General features: G+C 31.9%; 1 protein-coding gene across 2 annotated transcripts; it reads left to right on the top strand.

Annotated features, from left to right (window-relative positions):
- Positions 1-15994: 15994 nt before the first annotated feature.
- On the top strand, positions 15995-17991 carry LOC131054187 (putative 12-oxophytodienoate reductase 11). Of its 2 annotated transcripts, XM_057988649.2 has the most exons (5): positions 16098-16261; positions 16344-16484; positions 16576-16706; positions 16799-16978; positions 17066-17990. In XM_057988649.2, exons 1-5 carry the CDS (start codon positions 16188-16190, stop codon positions 17650-17652), a joined length of 1113 nt encoding a protein of 370 aa, XP_057844632.1. In that variant the 5' UTR covers positions 16098-16187; the 3' UTR covers positions 17653-17990. The 2 variants fall into 2 exon arrangements, with proteins under 2 accessions (XP_057844631.1, XP_057844632.1); XM_057988648.2 differs by having other exon boundaries at positions 15995-16261; positions 16799-17991.
- The last annotated feature ends 5038 nt before the right edge of the window (positions 17992-23029 follow it).

The raw sequence follows: 23029 nt of genomic DNA, 5'->3' as shown, positions 1-23029 counted from the left end.
CTTAAAAAGAGCCATTTTGGGGTCCATACCTGTACAGACATATCAGACAACCTAACCTCCTGAAACTTAAAGTATGTCCAAATGGGTATCTGGATCTCTAAATCTTTTAGGAGGGGTCTTTTGGTAGTTTTTTGAGCAATTGAGCAAAAACCGTGAAGGTAGGGCTAAAAGGGGCTCTTAGGGCTACTAGGCCTAGAAAATAGGAATTATGAAAGCGATGAAGAAATGAAGGGTCAAAAGTCACAAAACCACATGTTAGGAGTTGTTACTCCATCTCAACATCCTCCTAGTCCCCCACAAATGAAGGTTAAGGATTTTAGTATCTTGGTTGTTGAACTTACTCTAGTGAGTTCTAGCCTTGATTTTGAGTAATTTGAGCAAAGTAGTGGTAGAGAGTTTCCCAAAAGAGTTTAGGTGTTGGATTTGATTCAAGAGAAGAGCATGGTGAAATCAAACATGGAATCCCACTATGACACCTCTTCCTAACTTTCTAACCTTCAAACCAATTTGCAACTCTTTTGTGTGATCCTCCCTAGCATTATGCATGCAACAAAGTAGGTCATATTGCTAAATTTTGTAGAAGCAAGAACCTACCGGCAGGAAGTGATATATCTAATGAGAAGGGAAAGTAGAAGGTTGATGATATTCAGAAGGAGCATGAGAAGAAGTGGGTTATGAAGTCTGAGGATCAACCGGCATAATCAAATGCCCCAAATGTTCATTTGGTTGAAGTATATACCTCGGTTACTCAACCAACATAATAAAATGTTCCTACACCTACAGGAAACTCATTTGGTAACTAAGGCATTTTCCTTTAGGGGAGGCAAATTGATGACAGATCTTGCATTCCCCCTGGTAGTGGTCTAAAAGATTGTTTTAGACTTTGGAGAATTCAATTTGAAGGTTAACCGATGAAGATTTGTTGGATCTTGGATCTGGTTTGGTTTACCAATAAGTCACTTTATGAGTTATGATTTGTTCATACATCTTCAGTTAAGTATTTTGGAATCTTTGGTAGTAAATTGGAAAGTTTGATCCTAGATATGATGAAGGGATATTTCTTGGTTATTCTAATGAATGCAAAGCATATAGATGTTATAACAAAAGATTGCAGAGAATTGTGGAGAGTGCAAATGTCAAAGTGGATGAGCATAACAAAGATCAAATCAGAACTTATGAGAGATAACCAGAAGTGGAAATGGTTATAATTGAACTGATAACACCTCTATCGAAACAAAATGTTGAACCAGTTACCTTGGCAATATCAGAAAATTCAATAGTAACTGAAGATCATAGCAGAGGAACAAAAAGTCAGAAGACTCCTAGGTATGTCAGGTTAAATCATTCAGAAGATCAGATAGTTGGACAAGAAGAAGGTTGGCAACTGATGAGGTATGCTTAATTTCTTTAGTTGAATTGGCATCAATTATTGAAGCTTGTAAAGATGAATGTTGGATGAGAGCTATGGAAGAGGAATTAGATCAGATAGAAAAGAACAACATGTGGACTTTAGTTCTTAGCTTAAAAATAAGAATGTTATTGGAACTAAATAGGTATTTAGGAATAAATTTAATGAGGACAGACAAGTTGTGAGGGACAAGGCTTGATTGGTATGCAGAGGATATTTTCAGAAGGAAGGAAGGAATTGATTATGTTGAATCCTTGCTCCGGTAGCTAGGATTTTCAGGTATGGTTTATGATTTATGATGACTTTACACTATGTGCATATTCAAAAGCAAATTGGGCTGGAGATGTTGGTAGCCAGATAAGCACATTGGGTGAAGTGTTCTTTCTTAGAAAGAAACTTGTTTCATGGATTAGCAAGAAACAACCATGTACTTATTTATCTATTGTTGAAGCTGAGCATGTTGTTGTTGCTACTAGTTGTACACAAGTTCTATGGATGAAGCAAATGTTAAAAGACATAAGGGTAGATTGTAATGAACTAGTAGTTATTCACTGTGATAACTCTATTGCTATTGACATATCAAAGATTTAGGTATTTCATTCTAATACAAAGCACATTTCTATCAAGTATTGATGTCATGGAAATGGGGACAAGGCAACAACAAAGTTCAATGTTAATAAGTTAGTTTCAACCATAAAAACAAAACAAAGAACTAAAAACCATTCCAAACATATCAAAAGAGATTTCAAAAAGCATGAAAGAAGTTTAACAAAATAAAAGAAAGGAGAAGAGCCTCCCTAAGATGCTTCCATGATGCCTTTTGATGCTTCTCCCTTGTTTCTCCCCTCTCTAAGTCCCAAATGAGTGTAGCTCTCAGCTTTTAGCATTATCCATGGATGCCATATGGAGATTCAAGATGGTTGAATATGATAAGCAAATGCTATGCAAGTGTAGACAGTGATGCTATGAAAAAACTCTATGCTAATACCTGTATAACAACAATACTCTAATGCTTCCTCCTTTGCTTGAGGAGAAGGGTTCTATTTATAGAAGAAATGGAGAAATGAAGGGTTAAGATTGAGCAATCTTAACAAGGGTTAGGATTGAAAGATATTCAATCCATGTGAGACTTTCAATCCAATCCCATGTTGACAAGTGTCACCATGAGGAGGCTTGAGAGGAGAGATAAGGAGCATTAAATGCTTGAGGGGACATGATGGTTACCCTAGTTAAAGAAATAAATGCTTTGAAGAGACACATGGGTTACATGAGGGTTAAGTTAGGGGTCAAAGTCCTTAACCATGGGTGCAAGTGGAATTAACCATTAATGGTCATGTAAGAGCCATAAGTGGTTTGGAAGACTTTAGAGGTTAATTTGTTTGAACACACAAAGCATTAATTTCTTTTCAAAGACTTTGGAGTCTTTGAGAAGTGACTCCAATTTGCTTAGGAATGTGACAATATTTAGGGGATGGATTAGGTTAATTAGGAAGGGTTTAGAAGAATCTAGAAGGGGTTTAGGCATGGAAGTGGATTTTGTAGGAAAATGCAAGTGGGAGGAATTTTGGGATTTTCAATTAAAATAAAATCATTTATTTCAATTAAATGGTGTAATTTGCATTTGGGTAAATATTCAAATAAATATTAATTTATTTAAATGAGAAAAAAGAAGATAAAGCATTTAAATGCTTGAAGACTTTGAGGGAAACCTTTAAAGGCTTAAGAAGACTCTAGAAAGAAGCCATTAAATTTGAAGACTTTAAGGGAAACCTTTAAAGGCTTAAGAAGACTCTAGAAAGAAGCCATTAAATTTGAAGACTTTAAAGGAAACCATTAAAGGCTTAAATATGGTCAAAACAATAAATGTTTGGGGAGACAAGTTTGAAATAATCATAAATGGTTATGTAAGAGCCATAAATGGTCATGTAAGAGCCATTAGTGGTCTTTGAAGACTTTGAGGGTTAATTTGTTGAACACACAAAGCATTAAATGCTTTTCAAAGACTTTTGAAGTCTTTGAAAAGTGACTCCATTTTTCTTAGGAATGTGACAATAATTAGGGGATGAATTAGGTTAATTAGGAAGGGCTTAGAAGATTCTAGAAGGGGATTTAGAAATGCAATTGGATTTGGTGGGTGAGGGAAAATAGGATTTTATTAAAATAAAAATTCATTTATTTCAATAAATGTGTGCAAGTTGCATTTGTAGGAAAATGCAAGTGGGAGGAATTTTGGTATTTTCAATAAAATCATTTATTTCAATTAAATGGTGTAATTTGCATTTGGGTAAATATTCAAATAAATATTAATTTATTTAAATGAGAAAAAGGAAGATAAAGCATTAAATGCTTGAAGACTTTTAAGGGAAACCATTAAAGGCTTAAGAAGACTCTATAAAGAAGCCATTAAATTTGAAGACTTTAAGGGAAACCATTAAAGGCTTAAGAAGACTATAGAAGGAAGCCATCAAGTTTGAAGACTTTAAAGCCATTAAGTTTGAAGACTTTAAGGAAAACCATTAAAGGCTTGAGAAGACTCTAGAAAGAAGCCATTAAGTTTGAAGACTTTAAGGGGAACCATTAAAGGTTTCAAGTGGGTGAGGATAAATATGATTTTAAATAAATAATTTATTTAAAATAGTTGTGCAACTTGCATTTGTAGGAAAATGCAAGTGGGTGGAGGATAAAGGTGATTTAAATAAATAATTTATTTAAAATAGTTGTGCAACTTGCATTTGTAGGAAAATACAAGTGGGTGGAGGATAAAGGTGATTTAAATAAGTGTTAATTTATTTAAATGTGAGAGGTGGGATTTTGGGGGATTTAAATAAATATTAATTTATTTAAATGTGAGAGAAGATTTAATTAAACAAATATGATTTATTTATTTAATTAATGGTATGAATTTGGTTAAGTGAATTAAATCAAATAAATTGAATAATTTATTTAATTAATAGGAGAAGAGGGTTAAGATGAATTAATTAAATATATTAATTTAATTAATTATTGATTGATGGTTAAATAATCAAATAAATACTAAATATTCATTTAATTAAGTGGACAAATTTATGTGACTACAAGTATAATTTTTTGATGGAGAAGGTAATGAAGTAAGATTGGTTTGAGAAATCATTTGAGTGTTTCAGAGACAGATTGGGAGGTTTTGCCCCTCCAGTAGAAACTTGAGTGATGTTGACTGGCATCAGTTTGGCATGCTTTATCAAAACTATCATTCATCTCGGATCAATGAGTTGGTGCTACTACTCAAGGGGAGTAGTCAGCTATGTGGTTCAGAGGATTTATGATTTTTCTTTGATGTTTATTTCTGGCATTGATGTCAAAGGGAGAGATATTTATGTGAAAAATAGAAAACAAATCTTAACAGAGATATCAGTCAAAGGGGGAGGAACATAATTTCAGATTGGTTGTATCCCATTGGGGGAGTTTGGTTTAGGTCTATGGATGGTTAATTGGTACAATGATAATTGTTTTAGAACTTCATTGTTATATCATTTTGGGGAGATTGTAGGATGCCTTTCATTGAGGGAGACTTGTTTGGCATTTCTTGGCACTTGGATGTTTTTCACATCTAGTGTTGCCATCAATGCCAAAGGGGTAGATTGTTGGCAATTTGGAGGAATTGATTATGTGTTGCATTGATGTCAACACTAGCTATTTTGTTATCTACTGAGTTCTGGTAGAGTGGTTGGTTTATTATGCTGATCTGGAGATCTTCTCTGGTATGCTTTGTCTTGTGGAATTTCTTTGGACTAGTTATTCATGTGTCCCTGATGCGTATCACATTCAGTTGGTTCAGGATCTGATGATCTTGATTCTATCATATGTTCTAGTAAGACTTTTGGTTACCGGTAAGGGTTTTATCGACAATACTTTGATGAAGATCTTTTGATGAATCTGATAAGTGGTGTTGGTGTCGATTGTAGAAGGTTATCAAGATGTTGATGGTTATCATGTTTGTGTTCTAGTTGTTCATGGTGTTTCATTTGGCTTATGGCAATCTATTTTGGGTCTGGTGTTATTCTGCTAGGTTTTGGATTAGTTTATGTTATGTGTTGGTTGATTCTCTCGATGCATCACTGGTTGGATTTATTATTTGGTTTATATTGTTTTGGTCTTAGGACGACTTGGTTTATCATTGGTTTGCAAGATTATGTAATGGATTTATTGTATTATATTTTAGGTGGCCGACCTAATTGTTTAGGTCTCAGGTTGGTATAAATATGATGTGAGATCTCTTTGTAGATCATGGTATGGGATTAAGGTTATGAGATCATCTATGTGTGAATAATGTTGTAATCATATGCAGAGGTTTTGGTCAATCATAGGTGATTGAATTAGGCTTGTGGAAAAGGTTTAAGACCTTCGGTATTGAGCTTAACCAAAACTGTACTTAGGCATAGGAGACTACACACTTGTAGTTCAACCTTCATTCTAGATTATAGTCTGATGTTTTTGGTTGTCAGTGAGGCTCCTTTTGTGATGAGTGGTGCGCTCTAGGTTGTTGGTCTTCCTGCATGTGCATGTCCCTTATTATAATATTTATTCATTTGATCAGTGGATAGATATTGTGGGTCTCCAATCCCACTGTATTTTTTCCTCTTTGAGATTTTTCACATATAAATTTGTGGTATTATGGTGTTCATCTTTGTGGCTGCATTGTTTCTTATTGTTATATGATTTTATGTTTACTAGTTTTTGAGTTGTTGTGTTAATAAGGTTAAATTTCTCCATTCCAGTAGAACACTGATTCACCCCCCTCCCCCCCTCCTCCCTCTCAGTGTTCTTGGATCCCAACAGTTCTTTCAAATTATAATGAAATGTGTTAAGACTTCATCTTGGAGATTAACAATAATTATAAATGAATTAAACATTAAAATTCTAATTAGTAATTGAATATTGGTTTCTTTTTAAAGGTTTTTTTTGGAAGAGTGTAAAACTATACTTTTGAAATGGCTTTTAATAGTAGATGATTGAATATGTCAAATGCATCTCTCTAAATCTTGATGTGTGCAAGAAGCGCTTTATAGTTCCTAGTTGATTATGTAACATCTTTAAATTAAAAGGTTAATTAGGGATGGATGTGCATCAAAGAATCTATATAAATTCTCTAAACTAATATTTTTTGCATGTAATTAATCTTCTACATTTTAAGATATGGAATTAGTTTCTATTGACATCTAAATTTGTAATAAGTTATTGGTGGTGCTTATGAACATTCTTGATGATCTAGCTAGGTAGGGTTATTCTCCCTTGTGGGCTAGTTTAATATCTTTATAATAATGATCAAAGCTATACTAGAGGTAATTATGCAATATTCCTAGTCATGTGTTATTGTAGATGTTGTGCTAATGAAATAGTTTCAAATGATATATATTGATGTGTGCAAAAAGAATTTGATAAATTCTAGTTGATCATATAATAAATTAGGGCTTGTCTTTTTATACAACACCTTAGAATATAATTTAAAATACTTATGCTTTTGGAATCGTAAATTGTAACCAATCTAATTTACACCTCATGTTTGTGCTCTTACTTTAGTGTGTCTCATCCCCATCCCCTCTCTAGGTCTGGTTTGACCCTATTCTCCAACTTTGATGTCATGAAAACCCTTTGGTGGGTCCCATCATGGGATCCCCTCCCCCCTTTCTCTTTGTTTTGGTCATGTTTGTAGAAGGACCAAGGCATGGGGTGCTCTGGTTTGGACCAGGGCACCCCAAAAGACCCCGGTCCCTCTCAAACAAGCCCTAATTTGAAGTGGGGTACCTATCCTACATCTCTCTAATGGCATTTGATCCTTGGGGCTACACATGACCATTGGAGATCAGCATAATCAATAATTACCTAGGGAAACCTATATAAAGACATCCTATCAATTCATTTTGACATCCATGAGCTACCTAAATTATTCATGCATCCATAAAGAATTTATTATCAAGCATTTTCAAATATTCAAGGCTATATATTCATTGTTCAAGCATTGTGGAGAAAAGTTACATCAATCTTCATGCAAGCATGTGTGTGTGATTAGGGTTTCTCATGTCCATGTCCTTGTCATGCCATTGCATTCAACATTTGTGATTACATTCAAAGAGCATTGCATCATCATCAACAATTGGAGATTTGAAGTATATCTCCTTGACATTTATTTCAATATTTGCATTATTTCATTCAAAGCTAATTCCTAAATCAGGGTTTGACTTAGGCAAACCCCTATCCCCAACATTTTCCCTTTCTTTTCGTGTGTAGGAAATAGGTGTAGAAGTTGTACTCAAGAATTCTGGCAGTATCAACAATGACAAATGGGTTTGGCTTTCGACAGTGGAAAATTTGGAGGACCAAGGCAGATCTATTCTATCTAGTCCTAAAAAATCAACCCGAACTTTTGGGAATAGGTTCTAAACATCTTTTTTTTTCTAGATCTTAGTTGGTGGCTCTGTGGGACATCTGTAGCATATTGTTTCTACCAATTTACTTCAAACATCTCTCATTTTGCCCTAATTTCATAACTACATTCCAAATTCAACTAAGAAAGAGGATAATCAACCCCAACTAGTGAATCCAATCAAAATCTCAAACCTTCCCTTATTGAGGATTGGGCCTAGATCTACTGGGTTCACTCCTCTTTCAATGCATGTTGTGTTAATTAGGTTATTTAGTGGATTTACTTAGTGAAAACCTAATGCCTAATTTTCCATATTTTCCATACTTTACAATGCTCAAGCTAGAACTTGGGGGTGATGACTAGTTGGAAGCGTTCAACATAGGCTATAATTTTGGAATTTGAATATAAAAAATAAAGGCTCAATTTTTGCCTCATGAGATCAATCCATCTTATATTTTGCACCATAGTATTGGATTAATATGAAAGAAACTAATATATATATTGAATCCACAAATTTTGGGATTGCTGAAGGATTAGTAAATTTATCAATATTTATACAAGAATGTGCCACATGAATTATAGTTATTACATTGATCAATGTGAGTCCAGAACGAGAGGGGAAGTAAAAGGTATACAATTTTCACAATTATACTTACAAACCTTCATAAGTACTCTTTTTTATCCATATAATTTTATAATAGTTGAAGTTGCATACCCACACCCTTTTTCCCTTATATTTTGGGTTTGCATTGATTGGACTACTATAAATGCTATAATTAGCTTAGAAGTGGAATGTGCATGTGAAATTAGCTCATGACATTGCATACCCTATTTCCTCTACCACTAATCCTTTGATATGTATTCTTAATTCCCAATCTTATTTTTTAGCACCTTATATCTATTCAATAGGCGTGGACTTGAATTAGGTCACTTTGATACACATAGACTTCAACCCTTCACTTTTATAAATAAAATTTCAAAATTTATTAGTTGTTGACCATTCAACTAGCTATTGTGAGTTGACTTAGTATGTTGTGTGTTGGTTTGCAAGCTACGATGTTATATTCAATGAGATTCATTTATTCGCTTGGAATCAAACTTGAAATTATTGAACACATCTATATTTTCATTTGTAAAGGTGGATAAAATATTTTTACTATATACTCAAATATAACTTCATCTTAGGAATGTTGCATTTTTGTTTGATGTTGTCAATGCTTTCATTCATATTCATAAATCTAAACTATCTAAGGGTTTGGCCTAGGAGAACACAAACCTTTCAATCTAATGGAGTCACCAAATGTGCCTATAAACATCGTATGCCCTTACATAAGATAAAATGAAAAAAAGTCAACGTAAGAAAATTAAATCAAGTTAGATACTATAATATTAGACTCAAACACATCAAAACAAGGTAATGCAAACATTAATAATTGCAATCCTAATAATACTTAATTTGACATTGAAATATAACTCTACATTAAAAGAATTACATTTTTTTTTAGTATTTATCATTAATGATAGATTTAAAAACTAATATTAAGACTTATTAATTATAACTCTTATAAAACTTAATGTTATGGTTAATATTGATGTTTAATCCCTTCAATTAAACCATTGATACCACATGTTCACTCAATGTATGAGCATCTCTCAACCTGCAAATACACACAATCAACACCATCATTATTTTTTTTGTACTTTTCCCTAATGAAATTATAAATCCCTACAATTTCAGACTCTTAAACTTTTGAAATATACGTACATGCAACTATAATGGTGGTTTAGAACATATGCAGTCGTAGACATACAATTTCTTTTGAATCATATTAATTTTTATTAGATTTTATATCAATAATTAATTAATTTTTCATGGTTTTAAGATATTATTGAAATATATTTATATATTAATGAAATATATATTAAAATGAGTCACGCAGCTTTATTAAAAAAGGCTATGTCTCCAAATGGTCATAACCATTATATCAATCTTTTTACAAAATTTTAATTTATGAAATTGTAATTGTATTTGAGGCTTATGCATGTGAATATTGTGAGATGGATCCTCTTGAATAGTAGTTCAAGCACATAGTTGATTATTGCAATATTTCATGTACAAATTTAATGCATATTTTATAAAAGATTTTAGTTATAACTAATAAATAAACTAATAAAATCTTCAAAATAGAACTTCTAAAAAATAATTATAAGAAAATCATATGTTTGTTCAACTTACTTTAAATTCTTCAAATGGTCTATTCTAATCTTTCTCAAATGCTATGTAAAATTATCCACCTTCTAAATCAATAAGACTAGTTAAATATATAATTCTATGGTTGTCTTTTTTTCAATTAAACACTAGTTAAATATATAATTCTATGGTTGTCTTTTTTTCAATTAAACAATAGGAGAAAAAGAAACATAAATAATTAGTGAAGCTTTAGATATAAAGGTAAAGCTAAAGTATAATGGATTCTATAGTGCATGTAGAAAAAATGTTATTTGATTGGCAGACATAGAAAGGCATAATGATTTTGATAGGCTGTGGTGTAGAAAATAGATGAACGTGAAGTTGAATTGCAAGTTGTCTCTTTAACTACCATTGACTCCAAAATAGACATTCTTGTGGATATTAATGGCTTCCTAACATCTAATTATAATTTGGGTATCAATTATTTTATTCTTGTTACTATAATATCCATTGGAGAATTTTATGTATTTTCCCTTGGTTTCACATGATTTTTTAATACTTTAGAAATATTTTTCAAGGTTGTTCATTTAATTTCTATAATTTTTGGAGTTTGAAACTTGTGATCAATTATTGGTTTGATAGATGATGTCATATTGATTAGCTATTTTTGGAATCGATTGTGTGAATTTTTTTGCATCAACATTTCAGATCACACTCCGTGATCAGGATGAAACAAGTTAGAGAGCATGCAGGAGTGAAAGATGTCCAAGGAGCAGACCATGGATGCTAAAATGCGAGAGAGAATAGGCACAAGGATCAAGGGAGGAAGACAAGACAATAAATAAAAAATATAAAAGAGAGAGAAGTTAAAAACAACAAAACAAGAGAAAAGAAAAGGACATAATGACCAAAAAATAATTAAAAAGCCAAAAAATATTAACAAAAAACAAAAAAAAAAATTATATATATATATATATATAATGAGGAACACAACAATTAAACATAAAAAAAATTCACACAATCGATTTCGAAAATAGCTGATCAATATATCATGGATTGTGGAAACTTAATGTCTAAGATGATATTGTGTTTGTGATTTCGTTCCAACCCATTTTAATTATGAATGGAAAATATCTACTCACTTAAATTTTTAAATGTATGCAAAAGATAATTAAATTGAAAGTTGTTTTATTTTATTTTTATATGTACATTTTAATTTTAATTTAATGAAAATGTATTTTTAATTTTCACTTTACAAAGTGTAACAAATGTTAAATACTTAAATGTTGCTTTTTAAAATTTTAATTTTATAATTGGGGATGTGCAGGATCATAGTGGTCCAAACAGGTCCTTAAGTGGCAATGAAAATCAAAAAAACAGAGTTAGGCAACTTGATGTAAAAATTTGAATAAGCTACCAACATTATTTCAAGAATATGTAAGAATAGAATCTATAAAAAATTGAATGTAGTTTCTAAGCTACTAGTTATTTTTTGAAAAAAAAAATCCATTTGATGAAAATTTGAAATTTCAATGCAATACTACTAAAATTTCAAGAAAAAGATAAGAAGTATGTGTCTCTCTAACCACCCTAACCACTATCAAATCATAATATTTTTTTATAAGATTTTAGATATAAGTAGAAGACTCATGTCTAGATGTGACACATTTTTTTTGTATTTTTTTTAATAAATAATTAATTATGACTTTTTTATTACAACCTTTTAAAAATATAAAAGCTCATATGTTTGGCCACCATAACTTGGTCAAAAATTTATGAAATTCAATTTTTATTTTTTAAATCCTATAGTATACGAAGCATAGAATGTGATACATGTTTGAAAGTTATAGATATTTTTCATTCAACCCATCAATCAGGACTTTAGTTAGAATATTGTCACTTTTTGGCCCCCCATGATCATGCACATACCCAATTATATCTTTTAAAATATATGTTAGTTGTATTTTGGTTTTATGTACATAGTAATGATAGAAGACTCTTTCATGTCATTGTAGAACTCCTCCCAATGTGATAAATATGGAAATTAAATTGATTAAGTATGATATTTAGTTTAATAATAAATGGTGGGGGAATGTCATGTCAAATATTAACAATTTTCCTCGGTTCTATAATTTTAGGTTGAAAATTAGCTATTGATTGCTCTTGTTCACATATGGTGTTATGAGCCTATCCTTCACAAGTGTAGAGTTGATCTTTTGCATTACCTTGTTTTGATGTGTTTGAGTCTAATATAATAACTTATCTAGCTTGATTTAATTTTCTTATGTTGATTTTTTTTATCTTATGTAAGGGCATATGATGTTTATAGGCACATTTGGTGACTCCATTAGATTGCAAGGTTCATGTTCTCCTAGGCCAAGCCCTTAGATAGTTTAGATTTATGAATATGAATGAAAGCATTGATAACATCAAACAATCATGCACAACATTCCTAGGATGAAGTTATATTTGAGTATATACTAAATTTCTTTTATTCACCGTTACTAATATTTTTTGTTTAAAACTATTAATGAAATCACCACAATGTTGTTAAATCATATAATTAATTATTAAATTATATTAAATTATCATTTTTAGAATTTATAACATATTTATTATCTAATACAAATGAATAAATAAATAAATAATCATTTAAAAATAAAGCAATAATTATGTAGGCGTATTAATCAATGACAGATATAAAAACCTTCGTAAATTAAAAAAAAAAGTCATTTAATTTTACATGCATTCGATTGTCAACAAATCTATTAAATTAAAAAATATATATATTTTTCTTTATATTATTAATTTAAAAAAATTAATTTTCTTTATTATTATTAGATTTAATAATCTTTAAATATAAAGTTTTTTTCTTCAAAGAAAAGCATGCATTTCCTTTATTATTATTATACATTTAATAAATTTAAATGCAAAAAACAAGCATTTAGTTTCTTATTATTATTAGATTATATAATACTTAGATGAAAAAAAAAAAATTATTTGAAAGAAAAGAATATGGATTTTCTTTATTATTATCAAAAATTTTAAGTTTTAAATGCAAAGATTTTTGTTTTCAAAGGAAAAAAAGGACATATTTAATAATATAATTTTAAGATGCAATTTGTTTTGTTTCAAAGAAAAGAAAATGCATTTTCATTTATTATTATAAGATTTTTTAAATTTTAAATGCAATTTAATTTTTTTTTGAAAGAAAAAATCTTGTCCAAAGCCATGTTTGTTTTTTTTGAAAATAGAAGTCCTCTATTTAAACATAGTTGTAGTGTGTATTTGTAAGGTGTTTTAAAATTTGGTGAAAGCAAAGATAGATAAAAGCTATGTTTTTACTTTTGTTACATTTTTTTAACAGTTCTTCTCAAAGTTTAACAAGTGATTTGTATCTAAATTTGTGATATACAACTTTTTGTTAGTCATAGATTTTAGTGTGTATTAAAGAGAGAAAACATTTGAACAAACATTGACAATAACACTTGATCTCTTGAGTTTTCAATGCAACAATCATCCATGTAGACCTAATAATACTCATTTTTTTCCAGTTTCGTTTTATGACTATTTGGGATGGATACCACTTTCAAATTTTACATGGAATAGCCTAATTCAATAAAGAATATTTAGTTTTTTAGTTTTCCTTATTAACAATTTTTTTAACTTAGATGTAAAGAATTTAATAATATATTTCCACTATCAACTTTCACCATCAATGGTCTAACTTGAATTGTAGTTCAATTTTTATATTTTTCCTTAGGTCAAAATATAAAAAGAGAGAAAAAGGGTTGTAGATAGGGGTTTGCCTTGGTTCAAACCCTAGTTTAGGAATTAACTTTGAATTGAATGTAAATACTAAAGTAAATGCTAGAAGATATACCTTAGATCTGAAATGTTAGATAAAGAATTGATGATGAAAACGCTCTCTAGATGTGATATATATTTTTTGAAATAATGCTTTTATGCATGTAATATTTCTTCTACATTTTATGATTTGGAATTGGTTTTCCTAGATACTTAAAATTGCAATAAGTGATTGGTGGTGTTTATGAACACCCTTGAGGATGTTGCTAAGTAGGGTGTATCTAAAGATAAAGATCAAAGACATACTAGAAGTAATCCTACAATACGACTATTCATGTGTTACTCTACATGTCATGTTAATGCAATTCATTCAAATGGTATATCTTGATGTGTGCAAAATGGGTCTGATTCTTCCTAACTAATCATATAATGGATTAGATCTTGTCCTTTAATACATCACCCTAGGATGTAATTTTAAATATTTTTTCTCAAGTTGGAACTTGGAGAATAACTAGTTGGAAAGGGTCAACGTAGGTTTTAATTTTGGAATTTAAATAGAAATTCAAGGCTCAATTCTTGCCTCGTGAATCAATCCATCTTCATTTTTGTACCACATAATTGAACTAAGATGGGAAATGGTTAATCTATGTATTGAATTTGAATTCTTGGGATGTGTAAAGTTAGGAGTCATGAAGAATTCACAAATTTATCAATATTTACATTAAAAAAAATGTCGCTTACAGTATGATAGCTAATGCATATATGATCACTTAACCAAGTAAACAATGAAGGTAGGAAAGTGTAAGGTACACAATTTTCACAATTACACTTACAAATTTGCATATGTACTATTTTTTACTAATACAATATTATAGTGGTGAAAATTGTATACCCATACCCCTTTCCCTTATATTCTGGTCTTCTTTGATTAGAGTGTCATAAATACTATGATTTTCTCATAAGTGACATAATTGTACGTCAAATTAGCTCTTGACATTGCATACCCCAATTCTTTGACCATTAATTCATTAAATTGCATTCCCAATCTCTAATATTATTTTTCATCACCCTAGTTTCAATAAATATGTGTGAACCTAACCTAAATCACTTTAATACATATGGATTTTAACCCTTCATGTAGTTTTACAATTTAAATTTTAAAATTTATTAGTTATTGATTGCTAAACTAGAGCTATTGAGAGTTGACTTGGCATGTGTTGTGTTGATATGTAAACTAAGTAGTTATATTTAAAGACATTAACTTATTCACTTATAAAGAAACTTGGAGTTGCTAAACATCTATATTTTGATTTGTGAAGGTGGATAAAAGGAATTTAGTGTATAATCAATTATCACTTCATCCTAGGAATGCTACAAGATTGTTTCATGTTGTCAATCATTTCACTCATATTTGTAAAGCCTATTTATCCAAAGGTTTGATATAGTAGAACATGAACTTCTCAATCCAATAAAGTCCCCAAACACACTTTAAACATCATGTCTTTACTTGAGCTCATTTACTAAAATCAAGGTGAACAAATTAAATTTGGTTAAATTTTATCATATTAGATCGAAGCACATCAAAACAAGGTCATGCAAAAGATCAACTCTGCACTTGTGAAGGTTAGGTTCATAGGACCACATGTATATATAAGAACAAGGAGGAGTTAATTTATGAGATTAGAAATCTCCATCTTAAAGAATCCTAAAAAATCTTGAACCTTAATGAATCAATTATTAATATTTGACACAACATTTTGTCATCATTCATTATTAAAAAGTATCATATTCAATTATTTTGATTTCCATATTTATTACATCTAAATTGACACTAAATTTTTTTTTTTTTGGTCATGACTGCATAAAACCAAAATACAACTACTATATATATTTTATAAACTATACTATAAATTATACCAATAATGTTTCAATAGCAGGTTCTCCCATCATGTCATAGCTTTAAGTAGAAATCACATGGGTTCAATGTCGCAATAAGTCGACTTTTTTAATTTTGTGATGTCAATTGCAACACCGACAATCAATGTGGACCAGAGATATTAAGAGCCATTATATGTTTTTTATACAGAACTTCATTTCTGAACTCGACTGCTCATGTTTATTCCACCAATACTAATCGGTGGTAGTGCTTTCATAGCTGTGGATTACACTCAAATAGTGCTACTGCTTTTCTAGCTTTGGATTCAAAACATTTAAAATTTACATGGTGATGCCACTGCGAACGTAAGGACTGACGTTTCCATGCGTTGACGGCCATTGCTGACTTAAGACCCCACACTACAACTACGCCTTATAATAACACATAATTTCAATGCCTTCATACCCAATTTGGTATCCTTTTCCTTCTCTGCATTTTGAGTAACATGTCTGAAACTAAGCCCAGCTCACAGCCGCTTTTAACCCCCTACCAAATGGGTTCTTTCCATTTGGCTCACAGGTATCTCTCATTACTTAGGGCGCACCATCAAGATTGAATTTTTTCCCCTAACAAAACCCCCTTTTCTTTTCGTTTTTTTCAGAGTGGTTTTGGCTCCTCTGACCAGGCAAAGATCCTACAACAACATTCCTCAACCGCATGCAATTTTGTACTACTCTCAGCGAACAACCCGCGGGGGCTTGTTGATCGCAGAGGCAACAGGGGTCTCTGATACTGCTCAAGGGTGGGTCAGGACTCCACTTACCTTCATTTCAATTTTTCCTTATTGCAAACTTTTGAATGTTTACTGATATGGAATTCTCTTCAAATTGCAGGTATGTAGATACGCCTGGGATATGGACACAGGAGCAGGTTGAAGCTTGGAAGCCCATTGTGAAGGCTGTGCATGACAAAGGGGGTATTTTCTTCTGTCAAATATGGCATTGTGGAAGATATTCTCATGTGGGTAAGTATTTCAATGCTTTCCCCTGTTTTTTTCAATTTGGTTGTTTCTCCTGCAAAACAAACAGTATATGTATAATATGTATTGCAATTCAGATTATCAGCCTAATGGCCAATCTCCAGTCTCGTCTGCAAGCAAACCAATATCTGGAAAGATCGGTTTACCGAATCGAAAGGATGTGGCAGATTTCTCTACTCCTCGGCCTTTGAAAACAGAGGAAATTCCCAATATTGTTGCAGACTTTCGAAAAGCTGCCAGAAATGCTATTGATGCAGGTATGTTTTTTAATCTTATCTGTGGCTATGCTGATTTGAAGAATAGAATGTTCCTTATGTTGCTGCAATTACTTCTTTTTGGAACAGGGTTCGACGGTGTTGAAATCCATGGGGCTCATGGGTACCTTGTCGACCAGTTCATGAAAGACAGCGTGAACGATCGAACCGATTGTTATGGAGGAACATTGGAGAATCGTTGCAGATTTGCAGTTGAAGTTGTGGAAGCAGTGGTGGATGAAATCGGAGCAGAGCATGTGGGAATTCGACTTTCTCCATTTTCAGCTCATTCTGAAGCGTATGACTCAAATCCGGAGGCGCTGGGGCTTTACATGGCGGAGGCTCTGAATAAATACAACATCTTATATGCACATTTAGTTGAGCCCAGGGTTCTCAATTCGCAGACGACGATAGCGAGTGGAAAGAGCCTTATTCCCATCCGGAAAGCATTCAAGGGGACCTTATTGGCTGCAGGGGGTTATGATCAGAATGATGGGAACAAAGCTATTTCAAGTGGGAAAGCAGATTTAGTGGTTTATGGGCGACTGTTTTTGGCCAATCCAGATCTGCCAAAAAGATTTGAGTTGAATGCACCCCTTAATAAATACCACAGAGAAACATTTTATACTTCCGATTCTGTTGTTGGATACACAGATTATCCCTTCCTCGAATCTTGAAAGTGGCTTAGAAAATGGTGGTTTACATTTTCCAATAAAATCATCATATTGATTGCTTGGCAGTATTAAAATGTTTAGTTAGTTTTATTTTAGTTGTTGTTATATGGATGGGATTGTCATCGATCTTGGGTTATTCTATAGCTGCAGGTGGTTTATATTTTTGATGATTAAGATAGGGATTGGCTGACTGCCGTTTGGCTGTTGTGTATGCTCTCTTGAGGCTTGCTGTGTATGCTCTCTTGAGGCTTGCTGTGTATTCCGGGTCAGCCCCCTAGTTTTGGCTGCTTTATTATCAAAAACTTAGTTGTTGCGAGTTTCTCATAGAATAATTTTGGGGAAGTTTTAAAAGAATGTAATATTTTATTATAAACTTTTAAGTTATATGGTTTAATTTTTAGTGTTCCATACGTTCTTTCACTTTCATCATGGAATTAGAGTAATGTACAAATGTTCTAAGCTTAGAAAAACAATAGAGATCTTATAGTAAAAGAAAGGAGATAAACAATATTTTATATACTAAAGGAAATACTATTATCCTATCTTTATGTAGTACATGCTAGCAGATAGAACATTGACTTGAAAAATAATCAAATTCCTCAATATTTTGGAGTTCTCTCGTGAATATTCCTACATCAGATCTCACATAAGCTACTCAAAATATTTCTAGTGTCTCCATATTTGTTGTCTGAGTAAGCCTGTGAATGTATATTTCTTTTTGGCAAGTAAGAGAAAGGTATATTATTATTAATTTGTACCTTGAAATGATATACATGTGGATCTTCCAAATCCTTGTATGGCTAGCAGTCTAACTCCAATTCCACCTTCGAACTTGTCTTACCCCTTGGACCTTCCTAGCAGCCATTGGAAAAATTGCCTCCCCAACCTTGTTGTGTCAACTCGCTAAATCCACTATCCTATCAAGAGTCTCATGCCTCTCAACCCATCTTAGGATTCCTAAGTTCACACCTACCACCTTGGCTCTTCAACCTCAATCCCTCATGCCACCCTAGTCAAAAACCCTAGCATCCAAACTTGAGCACACAACTTATATCCAACCTGCTAGTACTTCCTAAGCTATTTACCTGTGAACCACATCCCAAAGGCCTAATAAATTTTTTTTCCATATAGACTTGCCTCATGAAATTTTTACTACATCTAGTACACATGAACCCCCTTTTACATTCCACATTGGGGTCCTATCCTAATTGCCATATCCTTGTCCAACTGTGTCCCATCCTATAGGATTCGAGGTCCTCTACATCTCTAATGTCCATCACATATACATAGGTAACGACTTAAATGCCCACCTAAACATCCATCTTTCCATGCACCCTTGAGCTATGCTCAATACACTAGAATGACTCACCTAGTTTGATAAGCCACAACATTGACATGGGAAACCACACCTAGAGTTGTAATTTCCCTCCTCTAGTAACCTTGGACTACATGTTAACTTGATCTGCTATTATGAACTTTGGGTGATAGTTTCATTATTCCTTAGGCTTGATTATCATGATGTGAGAAGCATGGGTGTCGAGTGTTGATTTCATAGACATAATGGAGTTTTTGTTAGTTGTGTGAGAAAGGAAGTTAAGGTAGCGAAACAAATTCCTAGCAGAAGTTTGGATAGTTGATTAGTTGGACATCATTGAGAGAATTGGACTATTTGGATTCTTAAACTTTGGGTTCTCAAAGATTTTTGTTTGATTGATTTTGTAACCTATGGATAAGGCATGGTTCCAAGGATATATTTTTGATAAATGGATTTGGGACCTAAGGATGATTTTACATCCCAGGGATATGTGTGTTATGATTAGATATTTCAAGAATGGTATTAGAGTAAAGGTGTTTTGGATTAGGATGGTTCTTAAGGGTAAGGTCAATTTGATTAAGATGATGGTTTCTTAGGAAAAATGGCTTAATAATTTTGATCTTTAAATTTTTTATTGGATTTTTTGGGTTGATGGGAAACCTTGGCTTTGAACTATTAATTGTGATTCATCAATATGATTTCAAAATGAAAATGTGATTTGTGCAAAGGTCTATTTGTTTTGGTCTTGGTTGAAAAAAAAAAAAAGGCATAGGTCTAACACAAGAGTGAATAAATAAATACATCAACCTAATTTATTCAAATGATGGTTGTGTATACACTTGTAAGCCCACAAACAATTACTTTTTTAGGCATAGAAAGTAGGTACCATGAGGAGGCACTAATTTTTGCTTGATCCTCAAGATTAAATAAAGGTGCAAAAAGACAACCTTAAAACCTACAATCTTATTTTTAAGGGAATGTGATGAGTAACATCCTAGTACTAATTTTAATTGATGTATCACAAGCATGTATAATATAAAAGTTGTATCTAGGATTATATGAGGCTTTCTATGGGATGTCCTACAAATACTTTAAGGTATGTAAGGCTAAAATCTATGAATTATAGTACTACCTACAAGCATTTTATTGGGGAAAAATCCCTTCTCACTTCACCTTATTCCCTCATATAGAAAACAAAGATGTGCCAAAACATGACAAACATCTTTTGAGCTGATTATTTTTATTCTCCCCTTAATTTATACATCTTGTTGGAGCACAAGGGTTTGAATTTCCCCTTAGTGGTGAAATCCAAAGATTGGCCCACTTAAAAACACTAAAAGTAGACACTTATTTGTTATCTTGATTATCACTCTAAGATGGTGCAAGGATGGATAAAACTCAAATGTCCCTTTAGTAACAAGATGATCCTCATGTTCACCTTGTGATGTGAGGTGAGAGTATACACAACCAAACCATCAAGATATAAAATGTTTAAATTAAGGTGCACAAATAAAATTTTATTCACCCTTATTGAAAAAATGTATAAGAACAAAAATGGTTTAAGAATTATATAAGTCTTGGGCTAGAAAGCCCATAACAACATGTTAGTAATTTCAAATTTGAGTTTGTCACAAGTGAAAATAATTTCTTCTCAATTAAAGTCTTAGCAAAAAAAAGGGATAAAAATTGGCATAGCCAATATTTGTGGTGAGATGGGAAGAATTTTACTAATCCATAGCAAAAAACGTAAAAGTATCTCTCCCATGCCTATAAAATTGCAAATAATAGCTACCTTGGGTGCAATTTATGTAAATTTTCACAAATAAACTATTAAGAAAAGAAGTAAGTATTGTAATAAAAATTAAAGTATATAAAATTAATAATAATTAAAAAACATAAATTAATAAAAGTTAAAAATTAAAGTACATAAAAAATAATTAGGAAAACTAAACTATGTAAATTTGAGAAAAAATAATTATATAAAATTCAAACTATTAATAAAAAATTAAATTATATAAATTTACTAAATAATGGGAGGGGGAAAGCAATGTAGGAGATATGCAATATGGGAAGGCATGGCATCTGGGTTATATAGACTTGTAGGCATGATGAAGGGAGACAACCATGAGTGGCAAAATTGGTAGAGCAAGGAGCTAGAATGACTCATTGGCAAATAGAATGGCATGGGAGGAAGGGTGTCAAGGAGTTCATAAGGAGAGGAGTGCAAGTGGATAATGACGAGGAGAAGGCCACAAGACATAGGTGGTGGGGTGGTTGGGGTGTCAAGGCAGAGAGGGGAGAGGTTGCCCAATAGAGGCCATAGGGATAGGAGTGGTTTAGATTATTTTTCCCTTTTTTTGGAGGGTTCTTTCTCTTTTTTACTTTGATTTTTTGATATAAAATAAATGAATGAATAGTTATTTCTAGCCCACATTTTTCAGTTTTGTTGTTTTATTTTTTATTTTTTTATGTTATTTAATAATTTTTTAATCTAGACTATATAAAAGTTCGGCTATTTTTACCAATTATTCTATTGATCATCATAGTTTTCTTTATACTAAAGTATTGACTTATTCCAACATTTTACTATATATTCAAGTGTAAACTGATAAAGTTATACTTGAGGTGGCTCATTTATAGGTACTCCTTAAGCACTAGGGAAATGACCCCTTATGTGGTTGTCAAATTTCCTCTATCACGGTCTTTCTCTTGAGGCCACTTGCCTTCTCAGGGACATTATCATGAATGCAGCCTCTTTACTCGAGATAACTAAGAGACTCCCTCCCAAGCTTCTCCCTTAGCTGCGAGATAGGATCATGGACACTATGGCTAGCTACAACCCACTCTTTAGTGCTCCACCTTTCTACTAACTACAATAGGAACCTCTAGGGGAATTACCCAAGGTATTTCTAGTTGGTTTGAGTCCCACAAGTTCACTTGGTTGGCTCTTGCAAAACTTCCTACCTATGTTATAGAAGAAGAAGATAAAGATAAGATATTGATGGGTGGGACCCTTGCGTGAACAAGCCAAACCCCACTCATGTATGGGACAAATCGAATGAGCATGATCCTCCTCCCCTCCCCTCTATTATTACTCTGACTACTTAGAAGCCTTGTTTATATTTTAATGCTATGGACTTTGGCCCCATATGGACTTAAGGGTCGAACTCTTTTGCACCCACCTTTTTTTGTGAATCTATGTGCAACATTAGTTTATAAATTATAATATAGATGTTTTTTCATAATAAAAAGACCAACTAAATACGACATTTTAAACTAAATTATATAAAAAGTAAAACAAAACTAAACACAATAAAAATATTAAATTTTATAAAATTAAACTCAATTATTAAAAATTATTGAAAAAGTAAACTAATAAATTTTAAACCAAAAAAGGGTGTTTTTTTTTTTTAAATTACCATCTATTTAATTAAAAGATTCGCAAGTGTTTTGAAATCAAGGAGAGTAAATTTGAACTAGTGCAAATTGGTCAATGTGGAAATGTATGATTCCTAGTCTCGATTATAGCATAAATCCAAAATAGCAGTGGTTGATGAAATTGGAGCAGAGCATGTGGGAATTAGCCTTTCTCCCTTTTCAGATAATATTTGAGTTGAATGCGCCCCTCAATAAATACCACAGAGAAACATTTTATACTTCCGATCCATTCCTCCAATCTTAGAACGTGGGTTTTTTCTTAGAAAATTATGGTTTATATTTTTGGTTAGATTTATGTTACTTGTTCAGAGTTTCTGGAAAAAAATAATAAGAAAGAGGTAATGTTTTATAAGTATTTACACAATATATTTATTTATTTTTTTAATTTCAAATTAGTTATTATTTTTTGGGATGAAAATTTTAATATATCTCAAAAAAATATAAGATATAGAGATGATTCTTTCATCAATCATTTCATTTTTCAATTTTTTCTTTGGGATAAGTTTTCTTGTTCATGTATGTGGATTTAGACCCACTTACTGAAAAAATAGGAGGTAAAGATTTTTGACCTTTTTAAACTTCTTACTATCTTACACTTTTGGAGTGTTATCATGAGCTCCAAAACAA

Source organism: Cryptomeria japonica, chromosome 3 (assembly GCF_030272615.1).
Source record: "Cryptomeria japonica chromosome 3, Sugi_1.0, whole genome shotgun sequence".
In the NCBI taxonomy this organism is placed as follows: Eukaryota; Viridiplantae; Streptophyta; class Pinopsida; order Cupressales; family Cupressaceae; genus Cryptomeria; species Cryptomeria japonica.
The sequence above is the reverse complement of the archived record's forward strand: the minus strand, read 5'-3'. Positions and strand labels throughout refer to the sequence as shown.

Coding starts and splice junctions, on each gene's coding strand:
- LOC131054187 (XM_057988648.2), top strand. CDS start 16,188: ATGTCTGAAACTAAGCCCAGCTCACAGCCGCTTTTAACCCCCTACCAA. Junction 16,262..16,343: donor TCTTTCCATTTGGCTCACAG/GTATCTCTCATT, acceptor CGTTTTTTTCAG/AGTGGTTTTGGCTCCTCTGA. Junction 16,707..16,798: donor TGGAAGATATTCTCATGTGG/GTAAGTATTTCA, acceptor ATTGCAATTCAG/ATTATCAGCCTAATGGCCAA.